The 21,613-nt window shown below is 41.0% G+C and overlaps 1 protein-coding gene across 15 annotated transcripts in view; it reads left to right on the forward strand.

Annotated features, from left to right (window-relative positions):
- The window catches only part of adgrb2 (adhesion G protein-coupled receptor B2), a 215,220-nt gene that overhangs the window by 63,021 nt on the left and 130,586 nt on the right, over window positions 1-21,613 (forward strand). For all 15 annotated transcript variants that reach the window (XR_004659264.1, XM_034891466.1, XM_034891459.1 and 12 more), the window contains exon 2: window positions 6,291-7,194. Coding sequence is in view for 14 of the 15 variants with exons in the window: in XM_034891466.1 (XP_034747357.1) it covers window positions 6,306-7,194 (889 nt within the window). In the remaining variant the exon portion in view is untranslated. The remainder of the gene's footprint in view (window positions 1-6,290; window positions 7,195-21,613) is intronic.

Genomic DNA, 21,613 nt, shown 5'->3' on the forward strand with positions numbered 1-21,613 from the left:
GGGCTAAATTAATTGAACAACACTGGTTCTTTATACTAGTTTACAGCCATAAGATCTAATCGAGATGAAAGACAAAGCTCACATTGATGCGTGTAGATGTGGACAAATAAATGAGGTTTGACTTTGAGAAAGGCTGAGATTTCCAAGGGTGGTGAAGCCAAAGATAAGATTGGATGAGGATTTTTTGCTGGAAGGCAGAAAGCGGAACATTTTGTAACTCCATAATCAGTAGTAGAAAGAAACTCCTTGGCGTCAGGATGCAGTCTTGCATGTTTGAATGTGTGATGTGTGTGGAATGCACAGGCACTGTGTGTGTGTGTGTGTGTGTGTGTGTGTGTGCGCGTGCAAGGACCACATGCTGATCTCTGCCGAGGGCCCGCGAATGAGAGAAATACTCCACATCAATAAATAAGACAATGCCATTCTCTACCACAGTGCACTTAGATGTCGGCCCTAAGAGACGGATAGGGGGAAAGAGAAGGAGATAAGCCGGGGCGTCATTATTCTCCACGCATCACTCCTGAAATGAATTTCCCAAAACAGAAGCACCCTACCCAGGGATACTGTTAAGTCTGTTGCCCACAACCAATTCCACTCTATTATTCCACCAGAACAAGAAAGTTAAATGGAAAATACTCTTGTTTCAGTGTATGAAATGCTACTCACGGAGAAAGTCCATAACCCATACAGTCCTCTCTTAAATAATGACCACTCTTGGTAAAGCAGTGCCATCCCCATTTTCTTTTAATATGTCTGTAATTACTGATATTTTACTGTATGCTCTCTTTGCCGCTGGCATTTCATACAGCCACAACAACAAGTGGGTATGCATCATTCTACAAGACAGCTGCCAAATAATGAAATTGCAAATAACAAAAACACACAGGGCTAAGTTGGCTTGGGCACATTGGTTCAGGCAGCAGTGAGACCTTGGGGAAGGCAGGTTTAAGCTATTGATGCATGAGTTTGATAGGTTATCACATGGCAAAACTCTCAAATACGGTTTGCAATACTAAGAGACATAATTCTACTATTCTAAGGCCCTTCTAAAGTTCCCACTGCGGCAATCATTTTATCGATGTTGTATTATGTTACTAAAAAAGTTGAGCCAGGTTTTCTTTTTTTTCTGGGAAATTTGATCAATTGGGGTTCAGTGTCTACCTTGCCGTCGCGCTCTGAATCAGGATCTTGACTGGCCCAGCATAGTGGTCTCACTGAAATGAATGTGTGTGCTGCGGATGTTTGCCTGAGACTAGATAAAGTTTTTACAATTATACAAATCCACTGAGTGACTTGTGCTTGTGTTTTTGTGTGATAAGCAACATTTCATCTACTCACAACCCAAGCTGAAAGGGACGACGCTTGAAGCGTCCCCAACGACAACCTCCAGTATAATCATAAGTTACATATGTGGGAAAAGTCCGAGCTGGACAAGTCAGATTTCTACTGATTTTAAAATAATGGTGACATTTTGTTAACACACATACTAACTTTTTTCTGTGTTTTTCAAACGTATATATTTTTAAAATTTCAAAATACTCCTTTGGGGCATAAATGTTTCCTAGCCTTATTGATTGGAGTGACACAATCACATGGGACACACACAGGATATGATTGTGATGAAGATTGTATTGATCCCCACAGGGCAAATCCGATTGTTAGAGCAGCACAGGGGCAGGAGTGCATTCAGATAAATAGGGAGGGTTCGAAATAAATTTGGAAAATAAATAAAAATTGAAGTAAAAATAGAAACTTTGCAAGAGCAATGGAAGGTTACAAGGCAAAAAAGACAGTGATGTGATTAGTAGCAGCAGTTACCATTGTGAGTTCAGCAGTGCATTTATTCTCTTCCACGGATGAGGTCCTTAGACAGAGTCTGGTGGGTATTTTTAATTCAGTCCTCCCCGAGTGCGTCTGTTTGTGGTTTCACAGCACGTTACACTGGCATTTCAATGCAGTAGGTAAAATGAAGAATTTCCAGCATGTGTACCAAGACTGCGGGGCATCCAGAGACATGCAGATGGGTAATAAAATAATTGGTGATAGTTCCCGCTTGCTTTTACCATCAGGCAGAATGTAGAGGGTCCCAATGTGTAGAGCAAACAAATATAAACATTATTTTATCCCACAGTCTGTTCAAATGCTAAATAAACAAACAGAGAAAGGTCATATTTTTTGCAGTTTTATTACACGAGAAATTCCTGTTTTGACTTGCAGAAAAGTTTTCCAAAGTTTCTTTATTCATCTACAGAGTTTCTACATCTATGGCAGACATTAAAAGTGATGTTATCAAAAGGAATCATGAATAGTTGGTGAAATAAACTCTTATTTGGAGACTATAACTACATTTAATCAAGTACTGTATTCAACTACAAATTTGAAATACTTGTACTTTACATGAGTCTTTTCTTTTCATGACACTATTTCTTTCTAGGAAATATTGTTTGTTTTTCTCCACTACATTAAGCTGACCGCTTTAGTTACTAGTTGCTCGACAAATTACGATTTTTGCACACAAAACACACAATAAGATTTTTTATTACAAATCAAACTACCCGACAATAAAATATTTAGGCCTAAACGATACTTACGTACTTTTACTTAAGTAACAATTTCAATGCAGGACCTTTACTTGTAACAGAGTATTTTTACAGTGTGATATTAGTACTTTTACTTCTTTCACCACTGGGACAGTGATACTTTCCGTGCTGTGCTGTTGGTTAGTTCACAGCACTGTTCTCTTTTAGATGAGTTTTAGAGTGCGGACAACTATGAGATGAGTCACATTGTCACTTCATTGCACAAAAGAATGAAGACGGAGCCAAGAGGAGAGGGAGAGGCAGGGAGTGAGGGATATACATATTTTGCTATCCTTGGTGATAACATTAATGTCAAGGTGGAAGGGGGAAGGAAGACATCAAAGCTAATGAATATTTATGGTTGCCCACAGTAAAGTGCTGTTTAAGAGTGAAGTGGGACAGAATGGCCTCATGAAGACAGCACTTTAGGGCCTACTCTTGCACAGACTGTGGGTCTATGAATATTCATTGTTCATTGTCCCAAAAACAATTTGCTTAACGCTTCTGACTTCTTCTCATCCGTTAAATGTGCGCAAGGTTTTACCTATGCATGGTTTGGTCTATAATGCTATTTATCTTCACTTGTGATAGGTCTGTGACTAGATGAACTTCTATTCTTTGTACGGTCTAAATAAAAATAAAATGTGTTTAAAGCATAGACATTTACATGCTATCTATAAGCCTAGTTCCACGGGGAAACTAGAAATGCTATTCGTCATAGTCTATGCTATAGATTCATATTGCATTACAATCAAAGTGAATTCCGGGTTTTAACAGTTCAGTGACACAGTGTTAGCGGGACATGTTTCACTGGCTGTATGGATGTTGTGTCACAGCATATTTGTTTGAAAGTCTGACTTGTTGAAGTGGCATAGTCTATAACCCCATCATATGCCAGACAGCATGATGTCCTTAAGCATATTTCAAAATATGCTACATTAGCCTTCCCCACTGTGCCACACACTTGTCAAAGTGTCACAGCAGCCCGAGCCAACACTGTTTAAAAAGCTTTCATGTCAGATTTTCCGTGTGAAAACGCAGCAGGTGAGAATCCTGGGTAGGAAAACCCTGTGAGATATAAAAGGAAAAGCAGGATAAATAATCAAAGTAAAAAAAAATACATGTCCAGATGAGAACATAGGGTGTTGCTATGGTTACTACTCACACTACAACCAACCTCTCCCAAAATAAACGCTTTCTGATAAGCGAAAGGGACTACACTGCCTTTATTGTGTGGTCTAATATACAGTTGTGTGTTTGTTTTGTGCAGTCTTTGGACTGTCAACCACTCATATTCAAACCAAATGGATGTAGGTAAATCATCTTTGATACATTTTCTGCCATGTTTGCATCAGGGTAATGTCTAAAAGCTGGTGATTGTGATGATTGTGATTGTTTATTTTTCACGTTGAAGGATTTGCATTTTGCATGTATTTTTCCTATTCCAGTATAATTGCAATAATGCCTGGCTCACTCCAACATCTCCTCCTCCCTGTTGTACCACCCTCTGTGTCTGCCTTTAGTGGGTTTCCATTATTAACTGCATGCACCCTCTCATAAGCCCAATTGCCTCTTACTGTCCAACCTGTGGGGTCGCCTCTTGACGTGGTGAGCACAGTTCCCAGCCTCTTACCTAGACCCAGTGAACTACGTGTCCAATGCTGGAGAGCAGTACCAGACTTCTGTGTAGTACAGGCTACTGCTTTTTCATTAACATAGGCCTTGTGGAAGTGGAGTTCTTGCTCTAAAAGCACAATAAACAGAGCAAGAACTCCACTCCTTGGTGCTAGCTACCAGGCAGACCAATTTGATAGGCAAGACCAGGAGAAATTGGTGTGCAGGGTTCAGGTGAGTTTGTCACTGTTGTGAGGGAAAGTGGATTGTCTATTTTATTTGCTTCCACATTGTCGTTAATGTAAGAGAAACCTCTCTTCTACTTAAAAGCTGTGCAGTATCTTCAATTCACAATAGCTTTGCAACTTTGTTAGCATGTTTATATTGTTAGCTAGCTGGGACACTAATTTAGCACTAAATATAATGGATACCAGTCGCTACTTCTGTTCGTTTTTTATGAAGCAACGTTAGTATTGCAACTCATATATTGCCACATTCACGTCAAATCAGCAAAATGGGAAGAATAAAAAAAAAAGCGCTAGCTAAGCAGCCACACGTTTCACTATTCTTGCCCGCATTGTTAGCTAGTGGTAGCACAATGCAAATTCAAAAGCTTTAGCTTACTGTATGTTACACTGCCCGCATTGTTAGCTAGTGGTATCACAATGCAAATTCAAAAGCTTTAGCTTACTGTATGTTACACTGTCCAACATCTTTTTGTAACCATTTTATGAATGGCATTTCCCACACGCTAATGGTAACTTACCATGTTTTACATTAGCTGCACAAATACTTAAAAAGAAATGTAAATGAATCATTTTATTTACCTTAGCTTGTACACAACAAGTCAACAACTGCCATGGCTCAATGTATTAAGTTTTTCAAATAACACAAACTGGTCATGCATTGTTTTTTTGGTTTGATAACTTTACATTATAAAAAATAAACAACCTTTACATTACAGCTTCAAAATGCCCCAGAAGAAACCGATATAGCTACAACCAGGCTGTGATAACTATAATAAACACAATAGGTACACTGAGTACTGTCAGTTTTTTATCTATAGAGAAGCACACTTTGGCACACAATGTAACATGTATAATGTATAATCAGTTGAAGGAGATGAGCCTCTGACATATTCTTCCTGTGCTTCTTTGTCTTTATTTCCCATCAGATCACTGTTGTGCATTTGCAATACTTAGTTTGTCAAACAAAGGAATTTGTAACTGGAAGCTTCTTGTTTTGTGATAGTGTACAGTAGTTTTGTAAAGTTTTACAAAGTTGTCAACTCAAATCAAAACTGATATTACAGTATAAAGTTGCATCTCTTTGTCAAAAGGATGTGTTGCAAGGAAACATTTGTTGAATCTTACTTGTCTGGGTATCATGCCATAAGGTTACAGGTGCCAACATCTCCCATCTCCCACACATCCTCCTCCAACTGCATTTATGCAAAATAAACTCTCAGATGATGCAGCAGACACACACAGGAAACAAAAATGTAGTGGGTATTGAAGCAGTTTCAAGCAAAAAACCCAAACGCTATATGTTTTTTGTTGTTGTCAAGAGTGTGTGTGTGTGTGTTGTGTGAGTCAAAATCAGGCTGTTGGCGAACCCTTACTGTGTCAGTGATGGTAATAGTTTGCCAGAGCCTTGGGGGAACTGCTCAGCAGGCAAGAGTGTGTGTGTGTGTGTGTGTGTGTGTGTGTGTGTGTCTGTGTGTTTTCTTTTGTGTTTGTGTGCATGTATCAGCAGGAGAGGGTAGAGCAGTCCCCACAGTGCATGTCTCAAAAGCCAAGTCATCAACCCTTTTAATCAGCCCAGCAGGGATGTGTTTCTGTTTTTGGCAGTGTACGTGTGCGTTTGAAGAAAAACTGCTGCCATAAACATGGTTATGTTATACTCTGAGACAAAAGCAGGAACCTGTCCATAAATATATCCAACCAGACATGCTTCTTTCGTTAACAGGACTTTTGTCAAGTTCTTTTATCTTTTATCCATGGTTTTGTCAGATTGTGTTTAAAGACATTCCATGATGTTTCTAATGTACTTCCCCCTCTCTCTCCCCATCCTCCTCTCTTATCTCTTCCCCTGCAGGACGAATGTCATAGGATGAACACTGCTGGTGGGGTGTGTCTGTCTGTGCTGTCCTCTCTCCTGGCTGTGGCTGGGGCCCTGGCTGCCTTGTCTGCCCTCGCTCTAGCTCCTCTCTCTGCCCTGGCTGAGGCTGCCCATGGGGCTGCCGACGGTGTCCCCAGCACCGGGGCAGAGGGGCCCCCCTCGCCCGTCTCCTCGCCATGTTCCAGCCTTGTAGCTGGGGTGCTCTATGGCTCTTTCTCCCTAAGGGAGCTATTTCCCTCCCGGGCGCCGGGCTGTTCCTGGTCCCTGGAAAACCCTGATCCCACCAAATACTCCCTCTACCTCCGCTTCACCCGCCACCCTAGCATCTGCCGGACACACTCCCCCATGCTCCTCTCCCTTGACCACCACCTGGCCAATCAAAGCTGTCCCCTTCACCTACAGACAACTGCTGCCAGGGATCAGGAAGTCATTGATCTTTGTGGCAGCCAATCCAACTCAGAGGGACCGTACTCCTTCCTACAGTTTGATAAGAACTTTGTCCAACTATGTCTAGCGAGACACCCAGCTGCGGATGAGCCTCAGGTTTCTAAGGAATTGCTGGAGCTCAGACTGGTAGAGGTGTTACTCATTAACAACGAGAACTCCAGTCAGTTCACCTGCGGCGTGCTCTGCCGATGGTTTGAGGAGTGTTTACGCACAGGTCACAATGGAGACCAGGAGGTTTCTGACGGAGATGGCTGTGGGATGACCCAGACGGGATGTATCTGTCCAAACCACAACATCATGGCGCCACCTATTCCGTTGCTCCCTGAGACGCCCCACAGTTTCAGCAATGGTTCGCTCGTTCCCGATGACTGCTGCGTCACTGAGCTGCACTCCAATGAAGCAATCGCCATAGCACCCCGAGATGTTCGACAAGGTAGGATTATGTTAAACATTAGCACACTTCTCTGCACTCAGCATACTATTAATGCCCTGTAACACAACATCCTACAACACACATTTACAAGTAAAACACTGTTTTGGTGGGAACCCATACATTGGAAAAAAAAAACACAAATTTAGTTAAACTATATAACAAGTGTTTACGTGTGTGCCCAGCTTGCAGAAGCAAATAAGACAAAACATGTTTGCCCTTGTTATTCTGGCTTTTGATACCTCCTTAGGGGGGCCATATGCCGCTGCTTAACAGAGAATTTCTTATTTGAATTTTGTTTGTTGGCCTTTAATTAAAAATCGAAGCAGTTCAAAGGGGGCCCTTTAAACCTTCCATCAAAAGATTTGTAAATGGCTGTCAGAAATAAAGCCTTCTGATCTATATTTTAGAGATTCCCCCATGTGGCCAGGAGGTAGGGGTGTGTGTGCGTGTGTGGGTGTAACCATCTGTTGACAATGTTAGGGCAAGATCAGATTTGACACCCATGCACACACACACATGCACATGGGTCATTCACACATCAATGAATTGTGTACAAAGCACACAGTCCCTTCCCACACATAGGAATATGTGCAGAAATCTGTGTGTGTGTGTGTGTGTGTGTTGGATTGTGTGTGTTTGTGCCTGTCAGCGACATGGTTAAGCGCTTATCCGTAAAGAGAGGGACGAGCGTTTGCACTAAAGCTTTCTCATGGCGTGTCTTTAAATAATAAATTAGACTAATGTAGAAGTGAAACGTAGATACACAAAGAGACGTTGTAGTTTGTCTTATAGTTCACAGAATTACATAATGTAATCATTTTCCTTGGGGTGGATTATAGGCATGTTTGCAGAGTGAACAGCACTAATTAGAACCCTGTTATTCTTATTCCAAGCCTTTAGCAACACACTAACACACATCCTGGGAGTTCTAGGGTGTCTTACCTTGCTGACGGGAAGGTTATGGTTCTCTGGATTCAATCAGCAAGGGGGAGTATCATCTAATTTACTCCGAGAGGGAGAAAGAGAAGGAAAAAGGGAGTGACAGAGGAAGAGACATGGCGTAGGAGGACTGATGCACTGTTGGTTGAGACAAAAGCCCAACAAATAGCAGCGCTGAGTAAATTGATGCCAAGTGTCGGGGTGAGACTGTACTTGTGCCAATAACCTAAAGCCATCTCACCTCAAAGACACTGACGTTGTGTACGTATTGGTTAGCACTCGGCCACTCTATGAGGATCACACACACCACTCATTATCATGGCTGTACTGCCGAGAGCCCTTGATGAGAGGATAGCATGACAGAATGTGGGCTAGGCTTTGTGTACAGAAGACCGTTTTCTTCCAAATAATTCCCCTATGTCCTAATTACCCTAAAATAGCAGAATTAACCCAACATCACGTTGTCAGAGTGAGAGCCAGAACCTTGTCTCTCTGCTGTTTCCCTCCTGTCGTCTTTCTCCGTCCACTGAAAGACAAACACTGACACCCTTGCTGAGTCAGAAACAGAGTTGAAATTCTTGCTCTCTGTCTCGTCTCGTCACGTCTCCATCTCGGAATCTTTTTCTTATGCTCTGCAGTCTGCAGCTCTTCATTTGCAATGCAAGAAGAACAGAAAAACAATGCAATGTTATTGACTTGCAAAGTCTGACACTTTTTGACATTATGAAAATGACACATACTGAACCTGATTACATCATTTAATGTGTGTGTGTGTGTGTGTGTGTGTGTGTGTGTGTGTGTGTGTGTGTGTGTGTGTGTGTGTGTGTGTGTGCGTGTGAATGGTAAAGCTCTTTGGATAAAAATGCTATATAAACCCTTTTTCACCCCTTGCAATGAATGTACAGAATTTACAATTAACTTGATAAAAAAAAAAAAATCTGAAAGTAGGACAAAAGAACCCCCCCCCATAATCCTGCAACAAGGAAGAAAAGTAGTTTTTTGCTTATGTTGATTTAGTAGTTTGGAAGTACTTAACAATCTGTCCCTTGCTAAATATTCTGGAATGTATGTAGACATTTAGTTTTCTAAGACCAAGCAGCGTGAGAGACTCTGCCATTGATTAGCAGGTGTCAACCTTTTGCTCGACATAGGCTATAACCATTTTTAAATTTGATCACACTTAATCATTTTAAACATGCTGGAAAGAGACCAAAGCCAAAGAGACCCGAGCAGGAGGTCCATTGGAATAATTTGTACATTATTGTGCGTGCACTGTATGCGGCCAGTTATTGTTAAACTGATGAAACTTGATTAATGCTTCACATTGATGTTGTAAAGACAGAGACATGAACACACACACATTGGTGTGCTATATGAAAGCAGGGGTAGATACCTTCACTAAGTAAAAAATAAGTATTTAAAAAACACAAAACTTGTTTTATATAGTATAACACAGCTTGCATTGGCCCTTGTTACCCAATTTAAATGGAAATGAGACGCTATTTGTTATTGTGTTTTTTTTGTGTGTTTTTTTAACAGATATGTGGTTTCAAATCTGCTCTAATCTGCAATACATTTATAGATTGGATGGACAAAGACTCACGACCTCTCTGGCTAGAATTAAAAATATACATATGGACTGAAAATATCATGTCGCAGTTCGCTCCACGGGGCAAAACTTCATTAGAATGTTTTAAAAAAGGACTCCTCTAACTGGGAGGATGAAGGACAAACAGGCATCTGCACTAAATCCCATGCGTCATTGACAGATTCCACCTGCACAGAGAAAGGCTCTCCCTTTAGGTCACCTAATACCATGCAAAGTATTATCCGGTCCCTGTAACTGTCATACCCGTAACAAAGACTCCTCAACAAAGAACCTTCTCAGCTCCAGGCAGCAAACCCTGCTGAGGGGTTTATTGATACAGGAATAATACAATGTGCTTAGTGAAGGTCAGTCAGTATAATAGACTATTGTCCATCACAGCCAGAATCACAATAGGATGATAAAAACTGGGCTGAGAAATGTCCTCAAAAAAGAGTTTGGATTTTTTAACAATCCATCCAGTTTTCAGGCAAAAAAGCAAACTATCAAAGGGAATTATTTTCTATTTTCTAATTGCTATTTGGAATTATATTTGAATATTGAAAATCTTCAAAGAAAAGACTAGCTTGTTGCATTGATAGTTCAGATAAAGAAAGGGATGATAGAAGGATATTAAAGTCCTTTGTGTTGGAGAAACTGAACATCTTTCTCCACATAAGTTTATCACATAAAATGCAATGTGTGCAAATTCCCTGCTTGTGAAGAAAGTCTTAGAAACCCCATATAATCATGCACTTACAAAAAAAAGAGCCCTAACACAGACACCATAACTGACATGCAATGTGTATGAGACCAAAACAAATATGCCGCTGGGTTTCACCTTCTCATTTTCATTTATTTTATTCTCCTCGCCATGGTAACATATTCAATGTATTGATTCTCCTTCCTACCAATTCTTCTCTCCTTCTACAAAAGCCTGGATTTTCTTTCAGCCAAAATAAGCCAGTAACATTAAATTCAGCTGGTGGTTGATTTTCCAACTGCCCTGTCTGACTGTTTTTGATAAAGTACCTTTACTGTTTGAACACATGCAGCTACTATTTGCGACAGAAATATCATTTGTAATGATATTTGTGATAAATACACATTAAGTTATTTAACTAGTGGCCTTCACGTGTTCCTTCAGACTTGATAGTCAGTCAGAACGCAATCATAAACCCCTCTCAGAGGGCTGGATAAGCAGGTTCTGAAACGGAAAGTGTGGCTGTGAAAAAAAGTCTAAGCTGAGTTCCAGGCACTGCATAACCTTTTTTGTCCACATTGATTGGATGGAAGCAGTGTGCTTTCAAAAACCAAATGACCGAAATATGGTTCAAGTTATAAGCAGCATGGGTTAATCCTCAACTGAACAGACTGTAGTATCAGATAGTAGGCACACGCAGTAGTGAATACCTTTCTTAAGTTAAAGGTTTATACCTGGAAAATGCCTTTGTTTAAAGCCGGGGTTTATGTGCTGTACAGTATGAGGGAACTACCCAAAAGTAGTACTTTACAAGGTCATGGTACAAAAGAGTAACATGAATGATGCCGGTTAACGCTATATAAATACCTAAATGTGCACATACATAGAAGAAAATGGAAGAAAAGTTTAAAGTCACAATAAAACAAGATTTAAAGGACCTTAAGTCATCCGTGGCATGCAGTTTTAGAAATTCACGGCTCTAGAGATGACAATGTTAGTCGGTAGATCGGTCGTCCATTCCACCAATTTGGTCAGTACGGACTTCTATTTCCCGATTCCTGGACGGATTGAGGCGACATGTTGTACAGACATTCACAGAGAATGAATCCTAGTGCTACAGAAGCAATGCTCACCAACTAAAACTGCCAGAAGCCCCAGAAGATCAGAAAGAGTTATGAGGATAACCTTTTTAGAGCTGATTGATTTTTAGAGCCAACAACTGCAAATGTTTGTCATTCAGAAACTGCATTCTCCTCAAAAGATACTAAAACATCAAAAGGACTAGGCTATAACGATGTGATGCTGATGAAATCAAATATTTATCCAATAAGTTATCAGATCTTTTTTTCTTCTTTATTTTTTCCTTTGTTTAATTAAGGCATGTGGTAACACAGGATGAATGGCTCATGACGGATCACATATTTGTGGTGATGTGCCGTCCAAAGCACTACTAGCACAGCAGAGAAAAGGTCACCATGATGGATGCCTCCGAGCCCTCTTTACCCTGGTTATTGAAATCCACAGGGCAGGAATTAGATTAGGATTAGAGCTATGATATGGACCAATACATGGACCTCCCTATTATGTCACCTCATCACTTCTGCCCCATTCACCAGTAGCTGAAAATAACACTCAGGCATCACATTTATCTTATTGTGTTAACAGTGGTTTCCTCTTGTTACTAGCTGTTGAGGGTTGTAGAGACATGTTTTTTTCAAAACTCTAGACATAGCACATGACATTGACACTATTTTTCTCTATCATTCATCAATCATTCACAGGGAAATTACACCATCCTCGGTGTGTCGGCTCATCCATCATGCTGCTGTAGTCACTATTGCTGTGCTTTAATGTAATTAGTTGGCTTTCACACCTTAACTTGTGGCTGCAAGTAGATGCTTTCCTTTCACGCTGTTTACGCACAAAATGTTAAGCAAATCTTTTGCATGGCACAATTACATACAAAGTCAATGCAGATAGAACCAAATATGTAAAGGGAAACGTGAATTACACAATATGAATGAGGTGCACATGCTGAATCCGTGTGAGGCTGTGTTGCGATAGCCTATCAGCGTTGAGATTCTCCTGACATCATAACACTGTTGAATCAGACACGGAGTGGTCTGTGGGTGGTGTGTGTGACGAGTACTAGAGCTGTCAATCTTCCTCTATAATACCATTCAAATTTCATTGTTTGTTTTTAAATATTTGAATAATACATCAAATATTAATGTGACTAACACAAATGAACAAAGCTTTGTAATGAAACATCTAACAAGTGTAGGGAAGTGTCTCTCAGCCAAAAAGATTTGTCATAAACTAAGTAGCAATAGTGTTAGCCACGATGCTTAAGTTATTGATAATTACGTTGTTTACTATTTTAGTGATTTATAAGCAACCAGTTACCTGCAGATTGTCACATTACTGAGAATATAGCTATTAGAAGGTAATATAACGCTTTGTTTTGTTTATTTCACACACCATTACTGTATCATTAAACGCTATTTCAGAAGTTACAATGATCAAATGTAGGTCGCGTGAATAACAATAAACATACAGTAGATAATATACAGACACTAAAAACTCAATTTACCATGGATAAAACATAGACAAGTATAACAGAACACAGACACTTAATAATGAGGAAACAGGAACAAAACCAGTCACAAGAATGACACTCAACATAGACAAACGGCACAAACAGACCATCCCAGCACAAATATAATACTTAATGACTATTCAACAATCAAATGTTATTAGCAATGGCAGGCCTTTTCTTGAAGATGGAGACAGAACGCAACAATCCTTGAGTTTTCCTCAAGTTTGTTTCAGATCTGTGGTCTCTAACAAACTACACCCAGGCTCATCCCCATTAGCCTTCCTTTCATGCCAGTGATTTTGCCAGGTGTTTTTCCTGTGTGCTGGGGATGAATCTCACACAATTGGCAGTTTAACCTATGGATGGCGTTATGAAAGAATATATATATTCAGTAAGCCTCAGTAAATCAACGCAACGAAATGGGTATTGGACTCAGACCATGTTAATGCCCATATGATTTGAAGTGGCTGGGAAAAGTGTTACACCATATGACGTTACAATAGTTTAAATGGGGCTCAAACTGAGTTTTATACTAGGTGAGAAGTGCTTTCAATTCATAACCGTTATCTCATTACACTTTGCATACAGAGTAGTTCTAGACCACACTCTATAATTTACAAAGAACCAACCGTCACATTAATTTCTTCCAGAGCAAGCAACAGGGCAACAGTGGCGAGGAAAAACTCCCTTTAGGAAGAAACCTAGGACAGACCCAGGCCCTTGGTAGGCGGATGGGGGGTGTAATGAATAGTCACAATAACAGTCATTATAAAAGATAACGGAACAGTGACCAGAAATAGTAGTTTGTAGAAGTTCATGGCATTGCAGGTCACAGCAGCACGTAGCTGGGCACCGCAGAGCGTAGTAGGATGTAACAGGGCAAAGCAGGACGTGTAGCAGGACCACGGCGACAGCTGATGATTCTGGAGCCTCCCTAATCCAAGGAAACATGCTGGGGGAAAAAGAACATAAGAACTCTGGGGAGTGACTCCCCAGAGCTAGGTTAGTAACAAGCATTTCTGGGACATGGATGCACACAAAGGAAAAGATAACGGAGAGAGGAGCTCAGTGTGTCAAAGGAAGTCCCCTGGCAGTCTCAAACTATTACAGCAGAACTACGAGAGACAGGGTCAAGGGAGGCGCCTGGTCGGGCTGCACTGCCCTGCCTCCCTTTAGTTTTATCATATTAATAATTATATGGCAAATCAATCTGATGAATACGAATAGAAACAGAGGTAACTTGTTTAGATAACCTTTTCAGGTTAAGTGATCAGTATGGCATTTGAAATTTAAACATTCATCAACATAGACCCTGAGGAATTTAGCGGTGTTTACTTTTTACAATAATTTATTCATGAAAGGAAATTTAGCGTGCAGCATGAGGTCTAAAAACAGATTCACAGAAAAAACACCACCAGATGGCAACAACATTGTAAATACAACACAGGCCTGAATTACATAAACATGCTCGGTACAGGCACTAATGGAGAGATGTCAGAGTGAGGGGGCTGCCCATGGAACGGCGCCCCGAGCAGTTGGGGGTTCGGTGCCTTAACAGGAGAGGTTCCAGTTCACCTCCTGGGCACTGCCAATTCTCCAGCTACCACTCCACTGCTATACTTTTGGTCCATATGGGGACTTGGACCAGCGACCCTCCAGTTCCCAACCCAACCCCCTACTGAGTGAGCTACTGCCATCCATCTTGCCTCAACGAATCAGTGGACACACCCCTTCCAAAACTAATGACTGAATCTAATTGGACAGAACACAGGTAAATCTGTCATAATGAACATGGACAGGAATAAATAAATAAATTATCACATACTGTATATCATTTCCAAGAGATGTCAAACAAGTGAATTCAGGTTTCTAGATTGAATTACCGTAATTCCTCAAATAAAAGCAGAGGCCTTTATTTACCTTAACTGCAAAAGGTACCAAGCTTTTATTTGAAGTGGGCTTTTTATTAGAAGCAAGCATTTTATTTCTAATTCTATATATAATCCTGTATAATTGTTTTAAATAAACTGTTTTTTTAATTGAAAAGCCGTACCGTTCCATTGGACAGAGATCACTTTTTTCTTTTTTAAGAAAAATTTGCACAATATCACCATAAAACAGCCAGAAGGGCGACAAAGCACTTTGGGTCAGAAATAATCAAACCCCACAATTGTGTCAGTTTAAACCCTGTAAATGTACCTGGTATTTATTTCAGATACAGGTACTACTGTATTGCTGGTAGATTACAATAAGAGCATACAGTGGTTACACCAGTATCTGATTAACATGACAGAGGTTAGCTAGCTAGCTTTGTGTCTAGCTTCAGGCTTTTCCTCCCACCTCCAGCTAGCTACATTCTCTGCTAAATGAAACCCATGTCATATCCAATGTAGCTACTGCCATCCAGTGACACCTGGTGGCATACTGGGTAACACATACAGCGGCACTGATTAAAATACCGGTAGGAAAATAATACTTAATATTGAGTAACATAACCCAGAAAAAAAGCATGAATATATTGATGAATCTGTTAAATTAAATTGGTAGAGATGTACATTACGATAAACTTGAATGCACATTATATGAAAGGCTCTTTTCTTTCCCCCGGCATTAACTTGAGGCCTGTCTTTATTTGTCCATGTTGACCACGCCCCCTGCCACTATCAGAGGCCTGACTTTTAATAGACTACCGGTCTTTCTTACAGGAATTACGGTATTATTCTTTCTTTCTTCCGGCAAATGAATCGCCTTTTTGAGGGGCTTAACATACTCAAATACTCACCAAAATTGGAGGTTGAATCAAAGCCTGTCGCATCAAAGCATGTAAACATGGTCTAGTAGAAACCCCCAAAACACAAGTATGAACCTGAAAATAAGCTTGACTCATGTCTCATTTAAAGCCAGACACTGCTTTGTAAGTGTATTTGCATAAAAGCACACTGTAACGCTGCCTGGTTTCGAATGATACTGGACTTGCTGCTACAATGGTAGGCAAAGTTGTTTTTTCATCTTTCTTTGGTTTATGCCATGCAAGCAAGGTGCAACCTGAAGAGTCAGGAGTTAAGTGGCTGAAAGCAGTGTCCACTACCTCCAATATATGTCCAATCTGGCTCTGTTCAGTCCCGACACATTCAGGTCACGGTCGTAATGTCCACCAGCAGTGTTTCAGATGCAGCAGCGCAATGGCAGCCGGACTTGTTTTAGACTGCATGGTTTTTCTTTTTCTTATCCTTCATTTTTACTGACTTACAGCTAGTGGAATAGGGCCATTCATCAACTAAAATTATAATAGCCCAATTCCAAGTTTTGCCAAAAGAATCTCTATCTCAATGCTTTTTTATTATAATATGTGTGAGTCTGATTCATTGTTCATTTACATCCCTGCCTATGTCCTATATTTCTGTTACATATAATTCACTGCATGGCAAGTCTGCATATTTCAAATTATGCCATCAAAATAACTATAAGATTTCCTGTTCCCCGTCCCATTATGGTTCAGGTATGCAGCCCATTATCCAGGGGTCAAATTGTCCCACAAGTAAGTCTTGTAGCCAGACACCTGCCTCTGTCTCTTATCGCATGCACGCACGCCATACACGCACGCATGCACACATACCGAACAATCACTGAGAATTCTCATTAGCACAGACAGAGGATGTGGGTTGTGTTTTTTTATGTGAAGTGAGGAAGCACAGAGAGAGACAAAGAGTGGGAAAAGGGATAGAAAGGGAGAAACCTAGAGAGAGGACTGGGATTTGGCTAGGACTCTCGGGACCAGATCACCCTTACATTTAGCAGGAGCCAGTGGTCCGTCAGTTACAAACACTCACTCACTTGCTCTCTCACACACGCACACACACACACACAGCTCATCCCTTCCTCGTGGAATACAATATTGTTTGTGGTAATTGGAGCAGAGAGAAGTGTGTTTTCCTGCATGTGTCTTTAGCAGCATGGGCGAGAGAGGTGTTTATGTTCACACTGTGCAGGTGTACAGAACATTCAGGTTTTTTAATAACCCTTAACTACACCAACACACACAACACATGCACACACAGTGAAAAATGCACATGTCACCATTAGCTGTGAAAGTTTTTTTCTGTTTGTTTTTTTTTGATGGTCTGCTAAGAGTGTCTGTAGCAACAGGATTAGTATTCTGTGCTCATGAGCTATGTCTCTCTCTCTCTCTTTCTCACTCTCTAAGAGCACTGAGCCCCTTTTATTCTCCAGCAATGCCCCTGTGCGCGTGGGCACGTGCACACACACACACACACACACACACACACACACACACACACACACACACACACACACACACACAACCCCACACACACACACATATTGGGAGACATACACAGTTGCCATTTATATCCATTCCCGTTTTCTCAACAGATCCCTGCAGAACAGTATGGATCGGTATACATTACACTGCCTTCTTCGTGATTCTATTAAAAATGTCATAAATCAAAATAAAGGAAAAGTTATAGTGTGTACCTTTCAATAAATAGACCTCTTTGTCCTGTTGCATCATGCACTGGCAATACCTCACTAGGAAAATTGCTTTTTTTTCTTGTAGATTGTAAATATATTTGCAGTTTAGGCATTCTCACTTGACACCTACATGTTCTCCTGTACCATAAACACTGTCTTATTTTACCTCCTACTGCAACCATCTGCAGACAAGAGATTTTTAACGAAATAACTATAGACAAATGCAAAGAGATTAAGTTAATTTAGTCTCAACACAAAATAGCTAGAAATGCCAGCTACATTGAATACAGTTACATTGACAACCCCAAACATTTGAAGGTGAATACATAAATGAAAGAAATAGTAGAGAAATATGGATGCATACACGTGCTACAGTATAGACTGCAGTACAACATAGAAGTACCCATTTCCCTGCTCCAAACCCTTTTCCCATCCCAGAGGATTTAACTGGTAGTGGGGATTGGAGGAGGGCCATAGGTTGGCTCTGAATTAGGTCCATCACTTTGTCTGCACCTGATTAAAGTTGTATGATGTCAAAAGGCGAGCAGCAGTGAAGGCTGACTAGATTTGTGAGCAGGATATTTTAGAAGGAGAGCAAAAGTTTGCAGCGACATGTGAGCATGTGAGATGAAGTGAAGCGAGGGAGATGCGGGTAAGGCACCAGTGGGTCAAATTAGCTAACCTCCAGAGACCCCCCCCCCCTCAGTTCACACTCCCCTCATGCCTACCTGCAAATGGAGTCTGAATGGATGACGAAGAGCTTGAGAGGTCAGAGCTCAGGGCTACTCTCAGAAGGCTCATGCAGCACTAGAGTGGTTGTAGAGCCATTTGATGATAATCGAGTACAGAGATGTATTACCACACACACACACACATGCACGCACACACACACATGCACACAAGCACGCACATGGACTGTGTGTATCACTCTCTGGCCCAGTGAATCCAAGTCAAGCTCCAGTGGCTTCATGTGATCGATTAACTGCAGAAAATAGAAGGGCATCCCATAGTGCACCTGTGCCCATGGTCAAATGAAACAATCCCTGCAGGCTTGGTGTTTTGTGTGTGTGCGTGTTGTGTTTCCCAAAGTTCCGGTTCTGTGAGAATTTAAAATGTTTGCATTTTCAAACACCAAGCATGGAAATCTCTGTGACAGCCTTGACATTTCTGTCTGACTATCAGTCTCTGTGGTTTTATTTATATATATGTAAATGTTTTGTGACATTGCACACTGATTTTCAAACACATACCCCTGCATTGTTGTTTTGGCAACAATGACATTTTGTGCGAACAAAGCGTTGACATGCTGTCTGGATGCGTGCTTTTGATTCAGGCAACCGTTTGTGGAAAGTGACACACCTGAATGAAAAGATCCTTTTTTGTTTCACTGCTTTGTGCAGGCAAACAGCTGTGCATTGTTGTGGCTGCCCACAGACACAACAACAGGCACAATGTAAGGACAATTATGGTACGGACAACCAAAACACCAAAAACTAATTTCTGTGTCATCAGCATGCAAGGATTCAAAAGTGGCTCTAATGTGGCTTTTAAAGATGCATCACATGGGTGCTTAGTTTTAATTCAAAGGAGACACGTAGACAGACACAGTTGTGTTTAAATTAAGTGGTTCTTAACAAAATGTGTTGTGTGTAACCTTGACCATCCTCATAAAACACTTTATTGCTGATTTTGTTTTCCCATACTTTTGTTGTACATTGCTACATTGGTTGGTGCACCACACACCAACAAACCCAACTGTTGACCAGCGTACCAGCGTTACATTGTCTCTAGGAGCTTGTAATACCCTGGTGCTTGTGCATGTATCTGTGCAACATTTGAGCTAGTAGAGGAGATACGAACAAAACGGGAACCCGCTAAGCAAAACCCTGCTCCGTAGTTTCACCAGTGGTCATAATCTCCACAGACCACCTTTAAATATCCAGACTCTGCCATGGGGCTAAATGTTACCTTACATCACCTAAAAAAAAACATGATGACAGGGCATAACAAACTAGCAAGGCAGATTTTCTAGTTTTAGCTCAATAGTCACATTTACATACATACACAGACATATTTATTTATTACTTATAGACTTTCTGTATTATTTATGGCTGGCCAAAAGAGTCAATCTGGGAAGAAGCTAAAATAGTATTTAATTATAGGACACTGCCTGCAGTTTTTGTCATTGTACTTTTTTATGTAGTTAAGCTCATGATAGACCCATCTTCTAATTTACCGTCATATCCATTGATCTGATTTGTAACATCGTGTTCCATCCGCTGAGCTACTGTGAAGTAAATGACTGCTTATGTGAATGGGTTCCTGCCTCCTGTAATGAGCCTCTACAGATAAAAGAAGCGCTTTTGCGTACTTTGATGGCCTAAACAACACAGAAAAGATCAGTGTGTGCGCTGATCCACTTAAAGTTAGACAAAAAAAAAATAAATAAAAGTAAAATCTTTTCTGAACATGGTGAATAGCATGCAAGCTACTCTGGAGATGCAACCGTGCGTGGAAAAAGTGCGGCCTTGTGACCCATGTGGCAAACAACTGGCCACCTGAGCCCACAGCGGTTCCCCTGCAGTGCGTACATGCTTCTGTTTGAGCATGCACATCATAAAGCATATGTGCATCCCTGACAATATGTGCACACGCAGGCATCTGAGAAGATGATCTAACTCGCAGAGCCATTGAGAAGATTTACAGCGACAGTATAATTACCTCTTGGTACAGTACAGTGATCGAGTGTGCGTGGGACCTGTCACCTTTTGAGGTGGAATGATACTGAAAGCGCCACAGTGGGTGACAACCAGTGGTTATCTAATGCTATTCTGAAGGTGCTATAGGTGCTGCTTCCATCCATTTCCAGAAGGGAGCTGATGGTATTGTCACCAGGAGAGACATTCTGAGGCACACATGAGGGACTTATTGATTCCAACCAGGGAGGGGTATGACAGATAGCTTGCCATTATGTAAATGCATTTTTTTTTATCACATTATCAAGACAAGATTCATTGCCATGCAGTTGCTGCAGTCCGTTTAACTCTAATGTCTTAAACAATGAGTAAAGTCTTGACGTGTTTAAATGTAAGGTTGATGCACGGTACAGTCATGCTTACTTTCTGGCTGCCGCCCACACCTCCTCTTTACCTGTAAGATGTCCTTCACGAGAAGTATCACAGGGACACACTCCCCCCTGTAATGTCTCCTCTGGGGAACTCATTTGTGTTCATCTGGCTTGACGTGAGGGGAATCTGTTTGCCAGACACTGCCTTACATGATAGACAAGGCTATTTATCCTAATACAGGAAAGGAAGCTTTGCTCACACACACACGCACACAGACACACAAACACACACACACACGCACACACACACACACATGCACACGCACTTGCACGCCCCTCGCAGCACTATCCTGCATTCTTAAGGGAACTCCCTGAACCATTTATTGACCAGGCTATTAATCTGACAATTGGTTAAAAGCATGTTCCTGTGTGTGTGTGTGTTCACGCTTCTAGGACATTTGAATGTGTGTGTGTATTTGCTCGTGGTCTACAATTTTATACATAAAAAACAGATTTTAATTAACATTCACACAACTCACTCACTCACTCACTCACTCACTCTCAAACACACACACACAAATACGTGTTACACAAAGACACTCACATCTTCATAGACAGAGCAGCTGTACATAATACAAACAGCCACACACGCCCCAGCAGAGCATGAAAGTGTGGATGCCTCCCGTGTGTTTGTGAACAGTGTGGGATGAGGGAGTAAAAGAACTGTGGTCCTCTTCCAGAAGCAGGGTCTTGCTGGGTAGTGATGACACCCGATGAAATACTAGATTATCTAGTATGTGTGTGTGTGTGTGTATATATATAATATAGATACATAGATAGATAGATGTGTGTGTGTGTGTGTGTGTGTGTGTCTGTATGTCTGTGTGTGTATATATAGATGTGTGTGTGTCTACATATATACACACACATCTGGCAGTGCAGGAAGAACCCAATAGCTTTTCATGGAGGTGTGTGTGTGTGTGTGTGTGTGTGTGTGTGTGTGTTTGTGTGTGTGTGTGTGTGTGTGTGTGTGTG

The sequence above is a fragment of the Etheostoma cragini genome, chromosome 14, assembly GCF_013103735.1.
Source record: "Etheostoma cragini isolate CJK2018 chromosome 14, CSU_Ecrag_1.0, whole genome shotgun sequence".
Taxonomy (NCBI): domain Eukaryota; kingdom Metazoa; phylum Chordata; class Actinopteri; order Perciformes; family Percidae; genus Etheostoma; species Etheostoma cragini.